Source organism: Canis lupus, chromosome 24 (genome assembly GCF_011100685.1).
Source record: "Canis lupus familiaris isolate Mischka breed German Shepherd chromosome 24, alternate assembly UU_Cfam_GSD_1.0, whole genome shotgun sequence".
Classification (NCBI taxonomy): Eukaryota; Metazoa; Chordata; class Mammalia; order Carnivora; family Canidae; genus Canis; species Canis lupus.
The window spans coordinates 33,626,746-33,649,654 of NC_049245.1; the positions used below are offsets into that span (position 1 = coordinate 33,626,746).

Consider the following 22,909-nt stretch of genomic DNA (forward strand, 5'->3'; position numbering starts at 1 on the left):
GGGGCCACTCTGGGGTCTGCCCTAAGTCCTCAAGGATCACAAGCACTGGGAGTAAAATAGGCAGGTGTGTGGACATTTGTTCTGGTTTATTTGACAGAAACAAGTTCAGACAGCAGCGAAGGTGCATTCTTGTTGACATCCTCCTGCCTAGGATCTGAGGTTCTTGTTCCTTGGTGTGAAGAGAGCAGAGGAGCAGGATGCACAGCCCAGTCCCCTTGCCCACTCACTAGCGACTCATGCAAACATTCCCACAGAAGGTTGGACAGCATATAGCGTTCGCTTCTGGACACTTTAGAAAATATGAACAATGATTGCTGCAAAGGTCCATGCTGGGCTTCTTCTCACAGGCCTTTTGACCTAAAAGGAACAGGAGTAGGAGCAAGATCAGTGGAACCAGATCTCTTGAGAGCACTCCTTTCAAGCTTAAAGCCTCTCCAAAGACCCCAGGACCTAGGTCCCACTCACATCATCTTGGACTTTTCAGGGAACTCACTTTCTGCCCTTCACCCAATCCTGGCAATTGGTAGTATCTTAAATTCTATAATCTCTTTCTGTCCCCCAACAGATAAATCTCAGTGCCTAGCCTTCCTGGGCCCTCTCCATACTCTGCAGCCAGGACTCTGTCTCTCCTGTTAGTCATGGCCTTGGTGAATATTCTCCCTAGAATCTACACTCTGAGAAACCAGCAGAGTCTGAGACATCCTGCAGATGCTCTCCACTCTCCAGAATTTTCAGGGTCCAGAGAAGAAGACTTGCCATTTTGCCCCCTCTCTCCTGTCACTGTCCCTGACTCCAGGGCCCTTGCCCCTTCACACAAAATACCACTTGCACTCTCTTTCCCTTCCACTGTCACCATCCTGGCCCCTCCAATGATAACTTGGACTTGACTTTGAACACCCCCAAACTTGCTTTCCCAGGGTCCTTTCATTCTACACCTACTCCCACCAACATTTCTGGATGTAATGTGTCATGTATGTACAGAAATCAAAGAATAGTTTTTTGGTTTCCCCTCATGATTCTCAGGCCATAATGTACCTTTCACTACTGAATGTACCATTTGTGTCTGGGTATTTGGAATGGAGAATCAAAAGGTAGAGGTTCCCCCTCCATCTACATCACATTTCCAGAGGTGGGTAAAGGGGCTAGAGGGCCATGGTTTGGAGGACCAGAGTCTTCATAGTGCTGTGGTCTGATAGGTTTCAATTCCCAGGTCCTCCTCAAAAGGGACATAGCCCCTCCTGGTCCTCTTCCCCAGTCTGTCCCCTAGGGCATCACCTACTTGGCTTCCTCTTCAGTTCATGGTACCCTCCCTGGACTTGCAGCAGCAGCATACAGAGGAGCAGGATGAGCAGCAGAGCCTGGGTTGGCATGACTCTGGTCAGAGTGGAATGCTCTCAGTCTGGCCCAGACTTCTCTGGAGAGTTGGGAGATCCTCCTTGGCTCCTCCCTCCCTCCACTGGCCAAACAAGGAGTCTTGTTTCCTCCCCTTTGCCTGCCCTTACCGTGTCCTGTTCCCTGTGGGACTTTGGCTTCTGTAGGTCACTCCTGTTGTCACATAACTAACCCCTTCCTTTGCAAACAGAATTTCTCCCTGAAAGATGTATTTCTATATTCTAGTTACAAGATAATTTACAGAAAAGAAGAAAGCATTATTTTTGTAGGAAGATATAAAAACAACCTCAGTCCATCAATGGATGAATAGATGAAGATGTAGTATAGATATAGAGATAGATCAATAGATCAATAGATAGATTATTCAACCCTAAGAAGGAAGGAAATCTTGCCATTTTTGACAACTTGAATAAAACTTGAGGCACTGTGATAAGTAAAAATGTCAGACATAAAAAGACAAATATTGTATAATATCGCCTCCATGGAATCTAAAAATTCTGAACTGCTAGAAACAGAGTAGAATGATGGTTACCATGGGTTGCAGATTGGGGAATGGGGAAATGTTGGCAAAAGTATAAACTTTCAGTTATAAGATGAATAGATTCTGGGGATCTAACATACACCATAGTACTTATAGGTAACAGTACTACTTGAAAGTTACTAAGACACTAAGTCTTTTGTGTTCTCACCACAGATAAGAAATGATAATTATGTGATGTGATAGAAGTGTTAGATCACTTTACAACACATAAGTATATCAAATACATTGTACACCTTAAATTTATACAGTGTTATGTCAATTATATCTTAATAAGGCTAGAAAACAATATATTACATATGTTTTATATATATATAATTATATATATTACACACATGTACTTTTCCCAGCTTGAAAAAATTTTGAAATATACCAATTATATCTGGTAAAGCTGGAAATATATATTAACACATATTTTCCGGATTTACTAATATATTAATTATAATTAATAAAATATAATTAATAAAATATTATAATAAAATATCTTATCTAGAGAAAGACTAGAGGAAGACATGAGAAAAATAGGGGCACATAGTAAGTATCTTAGAGCTCAGACAGAAGAGGTGATCTGTCAATCAAGAGGAGGTGGTCATTGACCATAAATATTGTGGAGAAATATTGTGGGCTCTCAGAAGCGAAGTTGATTTTCCCCTAAGAAGAGCAAAAGGGGAACCTATTTTTGGACTGGACTCCCAGTAGGCATTGAAACTGGGAAGAAGATAGCAATGAAAAGTTGAACCCTATTCTGATATTCTAAACTAATACAATCTCCTTCAGTACAGAGGTATAGTTAATTTTTAAAATCTATGATACTTGTATTTTTTAAATTTTTTTATTGGAGTTCAATTTGCCAACATACAGCATAACGCCCAGTGCTCATCCCGTCACGTGCCCCCCTCAGTGCCCATCACCCAGTCACCCCAACCCCCAGCCCACCTCCCCTTCCACTACCCCTTGCTCATTTCCCACAGTTAGGTGTCTCTCATATTTTGTCACCCTCCCTGATATTTTCACTCATTTTCTCTCCTTTCCCTTTATTCCCTTTCACTAATTTTTATATTCCCAAAATGAATGAGACCATATAATATTTGTCCTTCTCCAATTGACCTATTTCATTCAGCATAATACCCTCCAGTTCCCTCCACATCGAAGCAAATGGTGGGTATTTGTCATTTCTAATGGCTGAGGAATATTCCATTGTATACATATACCACATCTTCTTTATCCATTCATCTTTCGATGGACACTGAGGCTCCTTCCACAGTTTGGCTATTGTGGACATTGCTGCTAATAAACATCGGGGTGCAGGTGTCCCAGCGTTTCACTGCATCTGTATCTTTTTTTATTGTTTTAATGAATTTTTTAAAGACTGTATTTATTTATTCAGGAGCGACACAGAGAGAGGTGCGAAGACATAGGCAGAGGGAGAAGCAGGCTCCCTCCAGGAGCCCCGGTACCATGACCTGAGCCAAAGGCAGGCACTCAACCACTGAGCCACTCAGGCATCCCTGATACTCATATTTATAGTTGCAGTGATATGTAATAAAATTCATCAATAGAATGAAGGGAGGGGATCACACAATCATCTCAACTGAAACAGAAAAAGCATTTTACAAAATGCACCACATTCACAAAAGTAGTAATACAAGGAACTTCCTCAACATAATTAAAGATGTCTATGAAAAATACACAATTCTCATATTCAATGGTGAAAAACTAAAATCTTTCCTCTCCATATCAGGAATAAGACAAAAATGCAGCTTTCATTACTGCTAGTCAATATTGTATTGGAAGTTTTAGCCAAAGCAATTAAGCAAGAAAAAAAAGCCATCTAAATTGGAAAGGAAGAAATAAAACTCTATTTGCAAATGACATGATCCCATGTAGAGAAATTCCCAAAGAATCCACACAAAAAAGTTAGTAGAATAAATAAACAAATTCAGCAAGTGTGTTCTAAAACCCGCAATTAGCAATCCAAAAACAAAATTTAAAAAAACAATTCACTTTACAATAAAATATAAAAGGATAAAATACCTAAGAATAAATTTAACCATGAAGGTGAAAAATTTGTGCACCAAAAAATACAAAACATTGCTGAAAGAAATTAAGGAAGACCTAAATAAATTAAAAGATATCTCATATCTGTGGATTGAAGGATCTATGACATTAAAATTGCAATACAATGTAATCCCAAATAAAATTCCAATGGCTTTTCTTGCAGACATGAAAAGCCAATCCTCAAATTCATATGGAATTTCAATGGGCATGCCATATATACAAAACAATATTAATAAAGTACTACAAATTGGAAGACTCATATTTCTCAATTTCAAAACTTACTACAAAGCTACAGTAATCAAAAGAGTGTAGTATTGGCATAAGGATAGACATATAGATGGATAAATAGAATTGAGAGTCCATAAATAAACCCACACATCTAGGGTCAATGATTTTTAACAAGGGTATAAAGACCAAGAATAGTCTCATCAACAAATGGTACTGGGACCCTTGATATTCACATAGAAAAGAATAAAATTGGATCCCCACCTCACATCATATACAAAAATTAATACAAAGTTGATCAATGATTTAATTATAAGAGTTATAAAATTCTAAGATGAAAGCATAGAGATAAATCATCATGACCTTAGATTAGGCAATGAATCATTAGAAAGGGCATCAAAAGCATAGCAACAACATTAATAAAATAGATAAATTGGACATTATCAAAATTAAGAACATTTGTGCATCAAAGATTCTATCAAAAAAGTGAAAAAACACCCCATAAAGTGGGAGAAAATAGTTGAAAATTATATGTTTGATAAAAAGTCCAAAACCCAGAATATAAAAAGAAGTCTTACAATTCAAAAAAGATAAATAGCCCATGTGTAAAATTGCAAAGGACTTGAATAGACATTTCCCCAAAGAAGATACAGAAATGGTCAGCAAGCACATGAAAAGATGCTCAGAAGGGAAATGCAGATCAAAAACCACACTTAGATACCACTTCACACTCACATGAATGGCTATAATCCAAAAGAATGAAAATAGAAGAGTTGGCAAAGATGTAGAGAAATTGGAAATCTTATGTGTTAGTGATAAAAATATTAAATAGTACAAAGAACTATGGAAGCAGTCTGAAATTTCCTCCAAAGTTAAACATATGACCCATCAATTCCACTGACAGACTTACACCCAAAAGAATTGAAAATAGGTACTAAAAAAATACTTGTACACAAACATTCACGCTGCACTATTCACAATCACCAAAGGGTGGAAACAACCCAAATGTCTATTAACAGATGAATGCAAATTGTAGTATATACATGCAATGGAATAGTATTCAGAGATAAAAATCAATAAAGTACTAGTGCATACTACATGAATTAATGTCAGCAACTGCAGAGATAACACTTCTCACTTAGTTTGGCAAAAATTTAAAAACATGACCATACATGCCATTGTGGGAAACACCCATGCTCACATGGTTGGTGGCAGTACCAAATAGTATAAACTTTATGGAGTAGAATTTAGTGGTATTCCAAGAAAACTATGTATAAATTTACCCTTTTAAACAACAATTACACTTGTAGAAATTTACCTTGGTGTTATACCTCCAACAATACAGAAAATATGCACATGGCTGTTCATTGAAGCATACCTGTAATAGCAAAATCTTGGAAAATACAAAAATGCCCCTATAAAGGAGATTGACTGAATGTCTAAGTTTGTGTGCACATGGTAGTATACAACACAATTGTAAAAAGGGGGAAATTGCTATGAACTGCCTCAAGGTAATTTTCAGGATATATTGTTAAATGAAAGCAAGTTACAAATGAGTGTATTGGTGCAATAAGAAAAAAAGGAAATTAAGGATTCAAGTAACTGATTACCTTTATCTTACACAAAAGTTTCCACAAAACTGCTATTCAGCACTTTCTATGAAGTCAGTGCAAATTTACTACAAAACCAAGCAAGGACAGTGTGAGAAAGGAAGGTTACAGTCCCAGCTCTTATGAACATAGGTGTAAAATTCCTTAAAAATAGCAAACTGAACCAAATGATATGAAAATGATAATATCCAATAATCACATTAGATATGGGAGAAATGCAAGAATGATTTAAGGTTAGAAAATCTGAAGTGGGAGTGCCTGGCTGGGGCCAGTCAGTTGAGCGACAGACTCTTGGCTTTGGTTTGGGTCATGATCTCAGGGTTGTGGGACCAAGCTCCACGTAGGGCTCTGAGCTCAGCATGGAGTCTGCTTGGGATTCTCTCTCCCTCTACCTCTACCCTTCCCATTTGTGTGCTTGTTCTCTCTCTCTCTCTCTCTCTCTCTCTCCCGTAAATAAATCTTTTTTTTAATAAATCTTTAAAAAAAGAAAATATGAAATATAATTCAACATATTAACAGGAAAAAAGCAATAAATATAATTTCACATAAATTAAAGAAATTTTTCTTGTCAGGAATGAAAGAATTTTCTAAACCTATGATAAAAGATGTCTATGAGAAACCTAAAACAGACACTATCCTAAAAGGGGAAATTTAAGAAGCTTTCACTTTAAATCAGGTATCAGACAAGAATATGCACATCCTTACTTCTATACAAGTCCTGGCCTGCACAAGGAGGCATTTGAAATGGCATAAAGTTTGAAGAGAAAAAATACAATTGCCATAATTTGCAGATGATGACTGACTACCCAGAACACTATAAGGACCACATCAAAAAATTAAAATCAACAGAGAATTTAGCAAGGTAGCTAGTAACAGACAGTACATAAAAGTCATTTTTCTACATTAGCAACAGAAAGAAGTACTAAAAAAAATTATCCACTGCTTACAATTTTATTTTTAAAGTCCAAGTCCATAGGAATAAATATAATGAAGACATGCCAGAACTCTACATGGGAAAGATTATTAAAATTTTGTAAAAGGACATTAACAAGACCCAAACAGATGAAAGACATAATAAGGCCAAGATTAGATAATGAAAGGAGGGTAGATGTGAAAATACTACCTGGTCCTGAGGAGGATGTGGTTGGGAGGTAACTTGGATGTCTGTCATTGGAATACACAAAGAAAGGCTGGTCACAGCATGCCTGTGCTTTGCCCTCCTTCATTCTCTCGTCCTCTGAGCTGTGTCTGGTCAAATCCAGCAGTCCTCAGCCAAGACCTACCTACTCATCCTGCCAGCAGCATGAAGTCTGCACTGCTTCTCCAACTCCTATTGATTCACTTAACACCACAGCAGGTGCCTGGGAGCCCCAAGCAACATTTTATGAGTAGGTTCTGGGTCTGGGCTCTGGGGAGGGATGCAGCATTTGTAGAGATGAGAGGATCTGAGGGCTGAGGATACACATTATGGAAAAAATACAGTATCATGTTCAAGGGTCCTAGTTTTACTGTCAGTAAGATCCAGGTTTGAATCTCTGCTGTGTGCTTACTGAGTGGTCTTGGACAAAGTGTCCGGGCCTCAGATTTTATCTTTGCAATGGATATAATGACACTGGGACAGTTGGGAGAAGAAACAGAAATAATGCATGCATACTAGAGCACTCTTAATGGACCATGATAAATGCTCAATAAGAACTACTGTAAATGTTATCAGCCTCATCACCCAGTGTAGTCTTGCTGCCCTAGTTTCTTCATGGATGCTTGCACCAACTTTTCAAGCATTAAAACCGAAGCGCCTGGGTGGCTCAGTCGGTTAAGAGTCTGACTCTTGGTTTCAGCTCAGGTCATGATTTCATGGGTTGTGAGATTGAGCCCTGTGTTAGGCTCTGTAGCCATCAGAGAGTTTACTTGAGATTTTCTCTCTGTCCCTCCTCCCCTCTCTAAAATAAATAAATAAATCTTAAAAATAAAACAGAGAAGAAAATTAAGTTGGTAGAACTCAAGCCAGAACCTACAAAATCTCTGCCTTGGAAAATATTTGGGAAGGAAGGAATGAAAGTCTTACATTTTATTGCACATTTTAAACATTCAGAGGTACCTACACAATTACCAGTGACTATCACCAATGGCAAAGTATAGAGTCCATCTCAGCAGCCACCATTGCCCAGCTTAACCTAATGAGTGCTGACCACAGTTATGTTGACCTTGACCAATACCAAATGGGAAATGAACTATTATCCACCATACCTCCACTCTCCTATGAGGAAAGCATCCTCAGAATACTGAGGGCTCAGAGAGGGGTATGTGTACTATCTCAAGTGTCTAGGGAGGCAAGTTTCTGTTTTAAGAATTTCAGAGAGGGCCCACACATTTGTAAGGCTGAGGGAGGCTAAGCTAGATGGGAAAGAATGGGGGAAGGGTAAATTTGGAGAATCAAGGACTAAAATTTGAAGAGAAACACAAAAAGGTCCCTGAAAGACTGGTAAGTCTTTGTAAGTAAGACTGGAATCACATACCCAGAAGAGGAGGTAAACCTGAGAAGGTCCACCTCTCTGAGATCCCTGGCTCACAGACTCCTTCCCCACACTGTCCTATTGATTCCCAAACTCCCCAAAGTGGGGACCAGTTCTAATTTTTTTGCACTGAGCTAGTGAGCCATGGGATGACCAGGAGACCCAAGGTGAGTGCTGTATACTGGTCTCTGCCAAATTGTCAACAATTTGAGCCTTGGATTTTTTTCTCTAGTGCCATTTGCTGTTCCAATTATAGCCCCAACTTCATTTTTTTCTTTTTTTTATAAATTTATTTTTTATCGGGGTTCAATTTGCCAACATATAGAATAACACCCAGTGCTCATCCCGTCAAGTGCCCACGTCAGTGCCTGTCACCCAGTCACCCCCACCATTTTTTCTCCTTTCCCCTTTATTCCCTTTCACTATTTTTTATATTCCCCAAATGAATGATACCATATAATGTTTGTCCTTCTCCAACTGACTTATTTCACTCATCATAATACCCTCCAGTTCCATCCCCGTTGAAGCAAATGGTGGGTATTTGTCATTTCTAATGGCTGAGTAATATTCCATTGTATACATAAACCACATCTTCTTTATCCATTCATCTTTTGATGGACACCGAGGCTCCTTCCACAGTTTTAGCCCCAACTTCATTAATCATTTGTTTCTTCCAGGTCAATATGATACCCTATGGACTCCCTTCTAATTGCAAATACTTGCAAAGCAATAAGTCAACCGGGGCTTATAGAATACTCCACCTATAGATTTGCCCCAGAGAAAGGTCAAGTCACAAGGTACAAAAATTATGGCCTGGCTAGGCTTCAACAACAGGGATAATTGTACTTATCCTTAATGCCTTGGTGTTCAGGAACAGAGATAAGAATGTGAGTTGGAGCCCTACAGAAGGATCTCCTGGTGGAGGTATTCTTGACTTTGACCCAAATACTGAGGGATGAGGGAAATGGGATATTAGCATGAAGATGTTTATTCTTCTCTAATAGTAGAAAATGGGACAACCTGGTGCTCTGGCTTCCTTAGCAGAAGAAACCTGAAAGAAAGAGAAGCCAATCTTTATACCTTATTCCAAAATACTCACCCTCGGACAGGATAAGCACTGAGTGTTATACTATATGTTGGCAAATAAAAAATATACAAAAAATAATAATAATAAAATTAAATTTAAAAAAATAAAAACAAAACACTCACCCTCAATCCCACGGAATAAGTTACCCCTAGAACTCACTTGTGATTTGGGTTCTAGCATTCTGATTCCAGTATCTTCAGTGTATTGTTTGGTCTTTATCATTTCCCAAAATATTCCTTCCCATTCATTCTTTCTCTACACAAATAACATACGTTAGGTCAACTTTAGGACAAACTATGTTGTTAGTGAGAGGTTGTACAACCCACTTGGGGCTACACAGTGAGTCAGTGCAAATGCACCTACACACCCCTTTCTTGCTTACCACAAACTGTTCATTTCCTCAAATATGAAGTATCTGATCTGCAAGGATGTTGAATTGTCAATGAGGGCAGGGTTCTGCTGACCTCTGTCTCTAATCAGATACCCAAGCCTCAGTTTTCCCTGCCAAGAACTCAGAGAAAGGCAGCAGCTAAGGACAACATCTGATTCCACCTCCCTATAACTACAGGGGGAAGATCAGGGAGGCTGGTTTTCTGATAGTTCCTAGGGCTTTTGGAGTTCTGGATGTTACTCCAGTCCGTTGTTTAGGCACTTCTCTTTTCTGTTCTGTATTCCAGAGTATATCTTGGAACCCCCACCCTGCAGATCAGATCCTGGAAACTGCACTCAATTCTGTACAATGCAGGAAGATTGCAAAAACGGACTTCAGTGCTGTTCTGCCTTCTGTGGGATAGTCTGTTCATTAAACAAGAATATAAATTATGACAGGTAAGGGGCTTCTCTTGCCCAGTTCTAACCCAGTTGCTTTGGGAACTCAACAGAAGAGTCTCTTGCCAGCCCCTATACTGGATCTATTTTTCTAACATTCTCCTTCTCTTTACCAAGGATAATTTTCTTAAATGCCTTGAGTAAAAGAGGCTTTCTCCATTCCCAAACTACATAATGTTTCTCATCACCACATTTGTAAATCTCAAAATATGCCTCTCTAAACACAACTACAAACCACTCCATCAACAGACCCTCCCTGTCCCAGAATCCACCTTTATCCTGAGGCCTGGGACATTATATCTGGGCTACAAGTCTCACCAAAATCCCAAAGCCAATCTGTTTTCTTTGTTTTTTGCTTTCCCTCTTTCACCAAAGACCATCCTTTGGCCCCCAGTTTCCTGGGCTCTGGAGATTCTTCAGCCTGAGCAAAGCTTTGGTTAGCTGCTGAGGCATTAGCACTGGCCCCAAATCTGCTGAATGGAAGTGTTCCTAGAGCAGAGAAAGGGCATTAGGGAGTTATGAGACAACTGGTTTCTAATTCTATCTTTCAACTATGACTTTCTACTACCGTGAGGAATACAATTCTCCGTGTTTGCCTTTCTTTCTAATGCATAAGATGAGTACTCTTTATTCTAGCCTTGTGAGGTTGGTACAAAGACTCACAAGGCAAGAGACTCAATCAGTGACCCTCTAAATTGTCTTGTTCTTTGCTGTATTCCCTCCCCTGAGCACAATAACCAACCTATGAGACAAGACACAGAGTGATGAAGTAGGGGCTCAGAGCCAGATACTCAAACCCAAATCCTAGCTCTACCACTTCTTAGCTGAGTAAACTCAGACAAGTTAATCAACCTCTCTCTCTGAGTGTCAGCTTCCTTATCTTTAAGACTTGAACAACAATAGTGACATGAAAATAAATAACACATGCAAACTCTAAAGACATTACTTGACATCTATTAATTATTCAGTAAGTTTTACAACTAGGCAACCGTATCTCATATCTCTCTTAAGAGATTAGTCTTCAGAGTGAAACTTCATACCTTTCAGGCTCTACCATGCAACACAGAAGCATAAGTATGACTCTTTGTTGTCACTTGTTTCTTTGAGGTTCTGCTTTCCCCATGGCAAGAAAGCTTAGCTTCATGGTCTAGTTTTAATGAGGGAAGTAATGGAAAATTAAGTATTATATTTCTAATAGAAAAACTGCACCAGAGAATATTTGAGAATATTTTTTTTCTACAGAACCAGTCACAAGAACATAAGAAAGGTCATGGTACAACCTAACCTTACACCTAAAATAATTGGAAAAAAAGAACATCAAATAAAGCCTAAATCCAGCAGGAGAAGAGAAATAATAACAACTAAAGCAGAAATCAATGGTATAGAAATAAAAAAACACTAGAAACAGATCAACAAAACTAGAAGCTCTTCTTTGAAAGAATTGACAAGATTGATAAACCCTTAGGCAGACATCAAAAAGAAAAGGGAAAGGACCCAAATGAATAAAATTGTGATTGAAAGAGGACAGATCACAACCAACATCACAGAAATACAATTTTAAGAGGATATTATAAGCAGTTATATGCCAACAAATTACACAATTTGGAAGAAATGGATAAATTCCTAGAAACATATAAACTACCAAAACTGAAACAAGAAGAAATAGAAAACTTGAACATACCCATAACCAGCAAAGAAATTGAACCAGCAATCAAAAGTCTCCCAAAAACAAGAGTCCAGGGCCAGATGGCTTCCCAGGGGACTTCTACCAAACATTTCAAGAAGAATTAATACCTATTCATCTGAAACCATTCCAAAACATATAAATGGAAGGAAAATTTCCAAGCTCTTTCTATGAGCCAGCATTACCTTGACTCCAAAACCAGACAAAGACCCCACCAAAGAGGAGAATATCCCTCATGAACACAGATGCAAAAATTCTCACCAAGATACTAGCTAATAGGATTCAACAGTACATTAAAAGGATTATTCACCACAACCAGGTGAGATTTATTCCTAGGCTGCAGGAGTGGTTCAACATCTGTAAAATCAATCAATGTGACACACCACATTAATAAAAGAAAGGACAAGAACCATATGATTCTCTTGATAGATGCAGAAAAAGCATTGGACAAAATCAGCATTCTTTCTTGATAAAAACCCTCCACAATGTAGGTATAGAGGGAACATACCTCAATATCAGAAAAGTCACACACAAAAACTCACAGTGAATATCATCCTCAATAGGGAAAAACTGAGAGCTCTCCCCCTCTTCCCATTCTCACCACCGTTGTTCAACATAGTACTGGAAGTCCTGGCCTCAGCAATCAGACAACAAAAAGAAGTAAAAGGTATCCAAGTTGGCAAAGAAGAAGTAAAACTCTTGCTCTTTGCAGACAACAGGATACTCTATGTAGAAAACCCAAAAGACTCCACCCAAAAATTACTAGAACTGATACAGGAATTCAGCAAAATAAAATCAATGAACAGAAGCATGTTGCATTTCTATATGCTAACAATGAGGCAGAAGAAAGAGAAATCAAGGAATCGATCCCTTTTACAACTACACCAAAAACCAAAAGATACCTAGGGATAAACATAACCAAAGAAGTAAAAGATCTGCACTCTGAAATCTATTAGAACCCTTAGGAAAGAAATTGAGGAAGACACAAAGAAATGGAAAAACATTCCATGCTCATGGATTGGAAGAGCAAATATTGTTAAAATTCCTATGCTACCCAAAGTGATCTACACATTCAATGCAATCCCTATCCAAATACCACCAGCATTTTTCACAGAGCAGGAAAAAACAATCTAAAATTTGATGGAACCAGAAAAGGCCCCAAATAGACAAAGAAATGGAAAAAGAAAACCAAAGCTAGAGGCATCACCATTCTGGAATTCAGGGTCTATTACAAAACTGTAATCATCAAGACAGTATGGTAATGGCACAAAAACAACACATAGAGCAATGGAACAGAATAGAGAACACAGAAATGGACCCTCAAAATTCTATGGTCAACTAATCTTCCACAAAGCAGGAAAGAATACCAATGGAAAAAAGACAGTCTCTTCAACAAATGATGTTGGGATTGGTCAGCCACATGCAGAAGAACAAAACTGGATCATTTTCTTACACCATACACAAAAATAGACTCACAACGGATGAAAGACCTAAATGTGAGACAGAAATCTATCAAAATCCTAGAGGAGCACAGGCAACATCCTTACTGAACTTGGCCACAGCAACTTCTTGCAAGACACATCTATAAAGGCAAGGGAAACAAAAGGGATAATGAACTATTGGGACTTCATCAGGATAAAAAGCTTTTGCACAACAAAGGAGACAGTCTACAAAACTAAAAGGCAACCTATGGAATGGGTGAAACTATTTGCAAATGTTTTATCAGATAAAGGGCTAGTATCCAAAATCTATAAAGAACTTACAAACTCAACACCCAAAACCCAAAAAATCCAGTCAATAAATGGGCAGAAGATATGAACATTTCTCAAAGAAAGATGTACAAATGGCCAACAGACACATGAAAAAATATTCAATATGATTCGGCATCAGGGAAATACAAATCAAATCCACAATGAGATACCACTTCACATCAGTCAGAATGGCTAAAATGAACAACTCAGGAAATAATAGATGTTGGTGAGGATGCAGAGAAGGGGGAACCCTCTTACACTGTTGGTGGGAATGCAAACTGGTGCAACCACTCTGGAAAACAGTATGGAGGCTATTCAAAAAGTTAAAATAGAATTTCCTTAGGACCCAGCAATTGCACTAGTAGGTATTGATCCAAAGAATACAAACACAGGGGGATCCCTGGGTGGCTCAGCGGTTTAGCGCCTGCCTTTGGCCCAGGGCGTGATCCTGGAGTCCTGGGATCGAGTCTCACATCGGGCTCCTGGCATGGAGCCTGCTTCTCTCTCCTCCTGTGTCTCTGCCTCTCTCTCTCTATGTCTATCATAAATAAATAAATCTTAAAAAAAAAAAAAAGAATACAAACACAGTGATTCAAAGGGGCATATGCACCCCAATGTTTATGGCAGCAATATCCATGATAGCCAAACTATGGAAAGAGCCCAAATTTATTGACAGATGAATGGATAAAGAAGATGTGGTATATACATGTACAATGGAATATTACTCAGACATCGAAAAGAATGAAATCTTGCCATTTGCAACAACCTGGATGGAACTAGAGGGTATTATGCTAAGTGAAATAAGTCAGTCAGAGAAAGCTAAATATCATATGATTTCACTCATATGTGGAATTTTTTAAGATTTTATTTATTATTCATGAGAGGCACACGGGGTGGGGGGGGCAGAGACACAGGCAGAGGGAGAAGCAGGCTCCTCACAGGGAGCCTGAAGTGGGATTCAATCCCCAGATTGGGATTATACCCTGAGCCAAAGGCAGATGCTCAACCTCTGAGCCACCCAGGAATCCCTCATACGTGGAATTTAAGAAACCAAACAGATTAACATAGGGGAAGGGAAGGAAAAGTAAGATAAAAACAGAGGGAGGCAAACCATATGAGACTTTAGGAAACAAAACGGAGGGTTGCTGGAGGGGAGGGGAGGCAGAATGGGGTAATTTGGATGATGGGCATTAAAGGAGGGCACATGCTGTAGTGAGCACTGAGTTTTATATGCAACTAATGAGTCACTGAATTCTACCCCTGAAAGTAATAACACAGTATATGCTAACTAAATTGAATTTAAATAAAGAAGATGTGGTTTATGTATACAATGGAATATTACTCAGCCATTACAAACGACAAATACCCACCATTTGCTTCAACGTGGATGGAACTGGAGGGTATTATGCTGAGTGAAATAAGTCAATCGGAGAAAGACAAACATTATATGCTCTCATTCATTTGGGGAATATAAAAAATAGTGATAGGGAATAAAGGGGAAAGGAGAAAAAATGAGTGGGAAATATCAGAAAGGGAGACAGAACATGAAAGACTCCTAACTCTGGGAAACGAACTAGGGGTGGTGGAAGGGGAGGTGGGCGGGGGGGTGGGGGTGACTGGGTGACGGGCACCGAGGTGGGCACTTGACGGGATAAGCACTGGGTGTTATTCTATATGTTGGCAAATTGAACACCAATAAAAAATAAATTTATATTAAAAAACATAAGTGCAAGAGAAAATATTTGCTTCAAATACATATTACACTAAATGTCATATTATTTTAAATAAATAAAACACTGCTGAAACCAAAATAAATAAATAAATTTTAAAAATTTAAAAAAAGAATGAAACATCTCGGCTGGCAACTAAGGCTTATCTCCTAGAACATTTTGTAAGTATTGGGGTTTGGCCTGGCATTCCCAGTGTGGCCTCTTCCAGTTTCCCTCCTCTAGCCTCTCTGATATCCCCACATCAGAATAGCCTTTAGTCATCCCAGTTGCACCCTCCTCCATTAACCCACCCCACCCCCACCAGGCTATGCTCTCACTCCCTGGGGCAAGATGTTGTTCAGGGTGAGTTCTGGCACACAGAGCAACATAAGGAGGCAGAGTCATGGCCCAGGGGGGAACACAGGGCACTCACATCTGAGCCTTTGCCAAGGAACAGGCTCTGCCAGCCTTTGGGTTAATGATAGCCCAGCGGAAAAGTCACGCTGAACCCTTCATACTCTGTGTGGCCTTGGTCAGCTCACTCCACACCTTTGAGACTAACAGCTTCCTCGTGTGAGAGATGAAGAGGACATCCATACGTCGGGTTTTGTGAAGATAACATGAGGCTGTATGGAACGGAAGAACTTGATCATTGTAAAGTCTCTGTAAAGGTTAGGAGCTGCCAGTAATTCACTCCTTCTGGGTTCCAGATTTTTATTCTTAAAAGAAAGGAAGATCAGGGCACCTGGATGGCTCAGCAATTGAGGGTTTGCCTTTGGCTCAGGTCATGATCCCAGAGTTCTGGGATGGAGTCCCACAATGGGCTCCCCACGGAGGGCCTGCTTCTCCCTCTGCCTACGTCTCTGCCATTCTCTGTGTCTCTCATGAATAAATAAATAAAATATTTTTAAAAAAAAGAAAGGAGGATAATTTTTATTATTTTACCAATGTTACAAGAAAGCAAGAGAGCAAAATAGAGTCCTCTATAACTCCATCATAAAAACAAAGCTACAATTCATAACTTGGTGGATCTCATTTCAGACTGGGAAAAAAGGAGGACCTTAAGATCTTCTAACAGTCCTTCTGAAGTCATCAGAGTTTCCAAGGGGCATTTCAGCTTAGACAGTCCTTTTATTAACTCTCTATAAAGGAGTTCAATAAATGATGACAAGTGAAGGCCAGTGGAGGAGCTTATGTGCATGAACACCACCTTGTACAGACCCTGGTGAGTCAGCCATGCTAACTTCCTCTGCACCTTGTACATGATTAACTCCTCAGGCCACACACTGACCATCCATCAGTGAATCAGCATTATCACATAATCTATGGCCCACCAATTGGGAAGATACTGAGCATGTAGTAAGAACCCAGGCATTCTATCCAGGTGAAAGGTAACAGAAGGTGGCTGGTGCAACTATATAGGGTATTTTTATTGTAGCTTCAGGGTTGCATGGCTATGGGTATATGAGCATTAGCAAGCCTCATCTCAAAGTATTGCCCAGAGAGACAAGACTTCATCTTGGACAAGCCGAAAAACACTGCCATAGACCTGAGTGTATCTTCTACAGAAACAAGCATCTCCATCTTGCTATCTTCTGGTAGGCTCAGCTAAGACCATGCCCTTTGATGTATCACATTAACTGTAATATCTGTTAGATCCACACATCAGAATGTTTGCTCTCCCCAATCCTGTAGCCTGTCCTCTGCAGAACAGTTTCCCTTGACTAACCATCACTGCTCTGAAAGCCCTGGTATTGGCTGGGAAGCTCAAGTAAGGGAGGAGATGGCAGTGGCAGTGAGGACCTGAGAAAAATGTTCAACTTATTCCTAGAAATTGCAGTGTTGAGCTTCCTGTGGTGACAGAATGGAAGACAGAACAGCTCAGGCCAGATCTTGCCAGCATTTTCCATAAAACCTGGGCTTTGGTAGGCGTTGCCAAGGGATTCCAACATTTGAAATGTGAGCTAACAATTTAGCAATGACATGTTTCATCTGACTAGGTCCTCATAGCAACCATCATTCCCAGTTTACAAACAAGGAAACGGAAGATGAGAGTTAAAGTCACATGCACAGCATTAGCCAATGGGCCAGTTGTAGAGCTGAAATATAAACCCAAGGATTGGGATGCCTTCTTCCCAAGGGATTGCCACCCTGAGCAGCCAATTTTACTGCTGCTGAATGGATATTCACATTTTCATGTTTCCACTGAATTTTACTATTGACACTCTTCCCCCTGCTTCCAACTCAGGCCTTATAACTCCTTATTCCCCTTTACACTTAGAAAGCTGCGAAAGAAAAGAAAGAAAAGAAAGAAAGGAAGGAAGGAAGGAAGGAAGGAAGGAAGGAAGGAAGGAAGGAAGGAAGGAAGGAAGGAAGAAGGAAGGAAGGAATGAAGGAAGGACGAGGCAGGAGAGGAATTCCCATACTGAATCCTTCTTCCCCTACCCCCCCCCTACACATCCTCCTCCCCACCGCCTACCACCCCCCAATCCCCCCCCCACGCCCCCACTCCCCCCCCCCCCCCGAAAGAAAAGAAAAAGAAAAGAAAGAAAGAAAGAAAGCAAGCTGCCTCGTTCAGGTTGGTCTCCCTCCAAGGCCCCATGCCCTCTGTCCCTCTATGCTCAAACTCTAGTTTTTCTCTCTGCCAGAATATTTCTCCCACTTTCCTGATGAGCTCCCATTCATGCTTCAAGCCTCATATTAAATTAAAAATCTCCATGGAACCTTCACCAATTCATCCCAGATGGAATGGGGCACTCTCTGTCCTTTCAAAGTACTGTATCTTTTTTTAAAGATTTATATATTTATTCATGAGAGACACAGAGAGAGGAGCAAAGACACAGGCAGAGGGAGAAGCAGGCTCTTTGCAGGAACCTGATGCGGTACTTGATCCCAGATCCCGGGATCACAACCTGAGCTGAAGGTAGCCACCCAACCATTGAGCCACCCAAGTGTCCCTCAAAGTACTATATCTTCTCACATTGTCCCATATTCATTTAACTTAGTATTTTTCTATCTAGAGAATGAATCTCATAAAAGTAGGAGCTGTGTCAGATTTCTTTGCCACAGAACCCTAGAACCTAACACCATGCCCTGCACATAGTGAGGATACAATTCTGACTTTTTCAAATGGGATGAGAAAGAAGCTGGCAAGGAGTAGACTAATCCTAACACTTGATGCCTTGCTCTCACAAAATTTTCACTGCATAGTCCAGACCACTCAGATATCAGCTGACTACTCTACTGGTAGTGGGCTGGACTCAGCCTTCTTTTATAAATTACTTTTCTTAAAGACAGATTTTTATTTGCTTTTGGAAACAGAATAGGTTGAAAAATAAACCCCCTCCAAAAAAAAGCTTGTAAAGCTGTTCATAAAGGATGGTAGGACAGAATAAAAGGTCCTGCTCTGGGACTCAGACTAGCTTTGTTCTTGCTGGCCTGGTGAAGCTGGACATCTCCAATTCCTTAGGGCCTCAAACTCTTCATCTGTAAATGTCATTGAATAACACCTACCCTCAGGTGCGTCATGAGACCAAAGGAGATGATGCAGGTAAATCATGTACCACAGTGCCTGGTAGAGAGAATCTGAAGAGAATGTTACTATCATTGTTCATGTCTTCTCATCATCTTTAAAAAAAAAAAAAAAAGATTTTATTATTTATTCATGAGAGACACACACACACACACATTGAGAGAGAGAGAAAGAGAGAGAGAGGCAGAGACACAGGCAGAGGGAGAAGCAATCTCCATACAGGTAGCCCGGCGTGGGACTCGATCCCGGGTCTCCAGGATCACACCCTGGGCTGAAGGCAGCACCACACCACTGAGCCACGGGGGCTGCCCTCAATCCTTCCTTTAACAAAAATTCTTGTTTTAGAAAAGAATCAAAGCATATCTTCCACCTTAAACTCTATGTTTTAAAAAAACTTCTCAGGATGCCTAGGTGGCTCAGCAGTTGAGAGTCTGCCTTCGGCTCAGGGTGTGACCCTGGGGTCCTGGAACTGAGTCCCTCATTGGGCTCCCTGCGAGGACCCTACTTCTCTGTCTACTTAGGGCTCTGCTTCTCTGTGTGTCTCCTGTGAATAAATAAATAAATATTTTTTAAATTTATTAAATAAAAATTAAAAATTTCTCTAGGTTCTATATAAATTAGCTCCCAGAGTGGCTGCACCAGTTCACATTCCCACCAACAGTGTAAGAGGGTTCCCTTTTCTCCGCATCCTCTCCAACATTTGTCGTTTCCTGCCTTGTTAATTTTCCCCATTCTCACTGGTGTGAGGTGGTATCTCATTGTGGTTTTGATTTGTATTTCCCTGATGGCAAGTGATGCAGAGCATTTTCTCATGTGCTTGTTGGCCATGTCTATGTCTTCCTCTGTGAGATTTCTCTTCATGTCTTTTGCCCATTTCAGGATTGGATTGTTTGTTTCTTTGGTGTTGAGTTTAATAAGTTCTTTATAGATCTTGGAAACTAGCCCTTTATCTGATATGTCATTTGCAAATATCCTCTCCCATTCTGTAGGTTGTCTTTGAGTTTTGTTGACTATATCCTTTGCTGTGCAAAAGCTTCTTATCTTGATGAAGTCCCAATAGTTCATTTTTGCTTTTGTTTCTTTTGCCTTCGTGGATGTATCTTGCAAGAAGTTACTGTGGCCGAGTTCAAAAAGGGTGTTGCCTGTGTTCTTCTCTAGGATTTTGATGGAATCTTGTCTCACATTTAGATCTTTCATCCATTTTGAGTTTATCTTTGTGTATGGTGAAAGAGAGTGGTCTAGTTTCATTCTTCTGCATGCGAATGTCCAATTTTCACAGCACCATTTATTGAAGAGACTGTCTTTCTTCCAATGGATAGTCTTTCCTCCTTTATCGAATATTAGTTGACCATAAAGTTGAGGGTCCACTTCTGGGTTCTCTATTCTGTTCCATTGATCTGTGTGGAGGTTCCTCAAAGAGTTAAAAATAGATCTGCCCTACGACCCAGCAATTGCACTGTTGGGGATTTACCCCAAAGATACAGATGCAATGAAACGCCGGGACACCTGCACCCCGATGTTTATAGCAGCAATGGCCACAATAGCCAAACTGTGGAAGGAGCCTCGGTGTCCATCGAAAGATGCATGGATAAAGAAGATGTGGTTTATGTATACAATGGAATATTACTCAGCCATTAGAAACGACAAATATCTACAATTTGCTTCAACGTGGTTGGAACTGGAGGGTATTATGCTGAGTGAAGTAAGTCAGTCGGAGAAGGACAAACATTATATGTTCTCATTCATGTGGGGAATATAAATAATAGTGAAAGGGAATATAAGGGAAGGGAGAAGAAATGTGTGGGAAATATCAGAAAGGGAGACAGAACGTAAAGACTCCTAACTCTGGGAAACGAACTAGGGGTGGTAGAATGGGAGGAGGGCGGGGGAGTGGGAGTGAATGGGTGACGGGCACTGGGGGTTATTCTGTATGTTGGTAAATTGAACACCAATAAAAAATAAATTTAAAAAAATTAGCTCCCAAAGACTTCTTCTATGCCAATTTGAATGCCTTTTATTTCTTTTTGTTGACTGATTGCTGAGGCTAGAACTTCTAGTACTATGTTGAATAGCAGTGGTGAGAGTGGACATACCTGTCCGTGTTCCTGATCTTAGGGGAAAGGCTCCCAGTGTTTCCCCATTGAGAGTGATGTTTGCTGTGGGCTTTTCATAGATGGCTTTTAAGATGCTGAGGAATGTTGCCTCTATCCCTACACTCTGAAGAGTTTTGACCAGGAATGGATGCTGATACTGCACATAGAAAACACAAAAGACTCCACCCCAAGATTGCTAGAACTCATACAGCAATTCGGCAGTGTGGCAGGATACAAAATCAATGCCCAGAAGTCAGTGACATTTCTATACACTAACAATGAGACTGAAGAAAGAGAAATTAAGGAATCAATCCCATTTACAATTGCATTCAAAAGCATAAGATACCTAGGAATAATCCTAACCACAGAGGTAAAGGATCTATACCCTAAAAACTACAGAACACTTCTGAAAGAAATTGAGGAAGACACAAAGAGTTGGAAAAATATTCCATGCTCATGGATTGGAAGAATTAATATTGTGAAAATGTCAATATTACCCAGGGCAATTTACACATTTAATGCAATCCCTATCAAAATACCATGGACTTTCTTCAGAGAGTTGGAACAAATTATTTTAAGATTTCTGTGGAATCAGAAAAGACCCTGAATAGCCAGGGGAATTTTAAAAAAGAAAACCATAGCTGGGGGCATCACAATGCCAGATTTCAAGTTGTACCACAAAGCTGTGGTCATCAAGACAGTGTGGTAGTGGCACAAAAACAGACACATAGATCAATGGAACAGAATAGAGAACCCAGAAGTGGACCCTCAACTTTATGGTGAACTAATATTTGACAAAGGAGGAAAGACTATCCACTGGAAAAAAGACAGTCTCTTCAATAAATGGTGCTGGGAAAATTGGACATCCACATGCAGAAGAATGAAACTAGACCACTCTCTTTCACCATACACAAAGATAAACTCAAAATGGATGAAAGATCTAAATGTGAGACAAGATTCCATCAAAATCCTAGAGGAGAACACAGGCAACACCTTTTTTGTTTTTTGGGGTTTTTTGTTTTTGTTTTTGTTTTGTTTTGTTTTGTTTGCAACACCCTTTTTGGACTTGGCCACAGCAACTTCTTGGAAGATACATCTATGAAGGCAAGAGAAACAAAAGCAAAAATGAATTATTGGGACTTCATGAAAATAAGAAGCTTCTGCACAGCAAAAGAAACAGTCGAAAAAACTAAAGACAACCTACAGAATGGGAGAAGATATTTGCAAATGACGTATCCGATAAAGGGCTAGTTTCCAAGACCTATAAAGAACTTATTAAACTCAACACCAAAGAAACAAACAATCCAATCATGAAATGGGCAAAAGACATGAAGAGAAATCTCACAGAGGAAGACATAGACATGGCCAACAAGCACATGAGAAAATGCTCTGCATCCCTGGCCATCAGGGAAATACAAATCAAAACCACAATGAGATACCACCTCACACCAGTGAGAATGGGGAAAATTAACAAAGCAGGAAACAACAAATGTTGGAGAGGATGCGGAGAAAGGGGAACCCTCTTACACTGTTGGAGAGAATGTGAACTGGTGCAGCCCCTCTGGAAAACTGTGTGGAGGTTCCTCAAAGAGTTAAAAATAGATCTGCCCTACGACCCAGCAATTGCACTGCTGGGGATTTACCCCAAAGATACAGATGCAATGAAACGCCGGGACACCTGCACCCCGATGTTCATAGCAGCAATGGCCACAATAGCCAAACTGTGGAAGGAGCCTCGGTGTCCATCGAAAGATGCATGGATAAAGAAGATGTGGTTTATGTATACAATGGAATATTCCTCAGCCATTAAAAACGAAAAATACCCACCATTTGCTTCGAACGTGGATGGAACTGGAGGATATTATGCTGAGTGAAGTAAGTCAATCGGA

At 40.0% G+C, this 22,909-nt stretch overlaps 3 protein-coding genes across 5 annotated transcripts in view; 1 reads left to right on the forward strand and 2 right to left on the reverse strand.

The window, feature by feature from the left end:
* Window positions 1-7,100, reverse strand: part of WFDC11 (WAP four-disulfide core domain 11) — a 57,932-nt gene extending 50,832 nt beyond the window's left edge. For all 3 annotated transcript variants that reach the window (XM_038572463.1, XM_038572465.1, XM_038572462.1), the window contains exon 1: window positions 6,947-7,100. The gene's annotated coding sequence lies outside the window, so the exon portion shown is untranslated. The remainder of the gene's footprint in view (window positions 1-6,946) is intronic.
* WFDC10B (WAP four-disulfide core domain 10B) lies at window positions 68-2,155 on the reverse strand. The gene is made up of 2 exons (XM_038572466.1): window positions 1,280-2,155; window positions 68-357 (listed from the first exon to the last, which is right to left on the reverse strand). Exons 1-2 carry the CDS (start codon window positions 1,368-1,370, stop codon window positions 227-229), a joined length of 222 nt encoding a protein of 73 aa, XP_038428394.1. The 5' UTR covers window positions 1,371-2,155; the 3' UTR covers window positions 68-226.
* Window positions 7,019-11,647, forward strand: WFDC13 (WAP four-disulfide core domain 13; the record flags this gene model as incomplete). The annotated part of the gene is made up of 3 exons (XM_038572461.1): window positions 7,019-7,211; window positions 10,101-10,251; window positions 11,494-11,647. Coding segments are annotated over exons 1-3 (492 nt in total), but the record flags the coding sequence as incomplete, so codon positions are not given.
* Window positions 11,648-22,909: the final 11,262 nt, after the last annotated feature.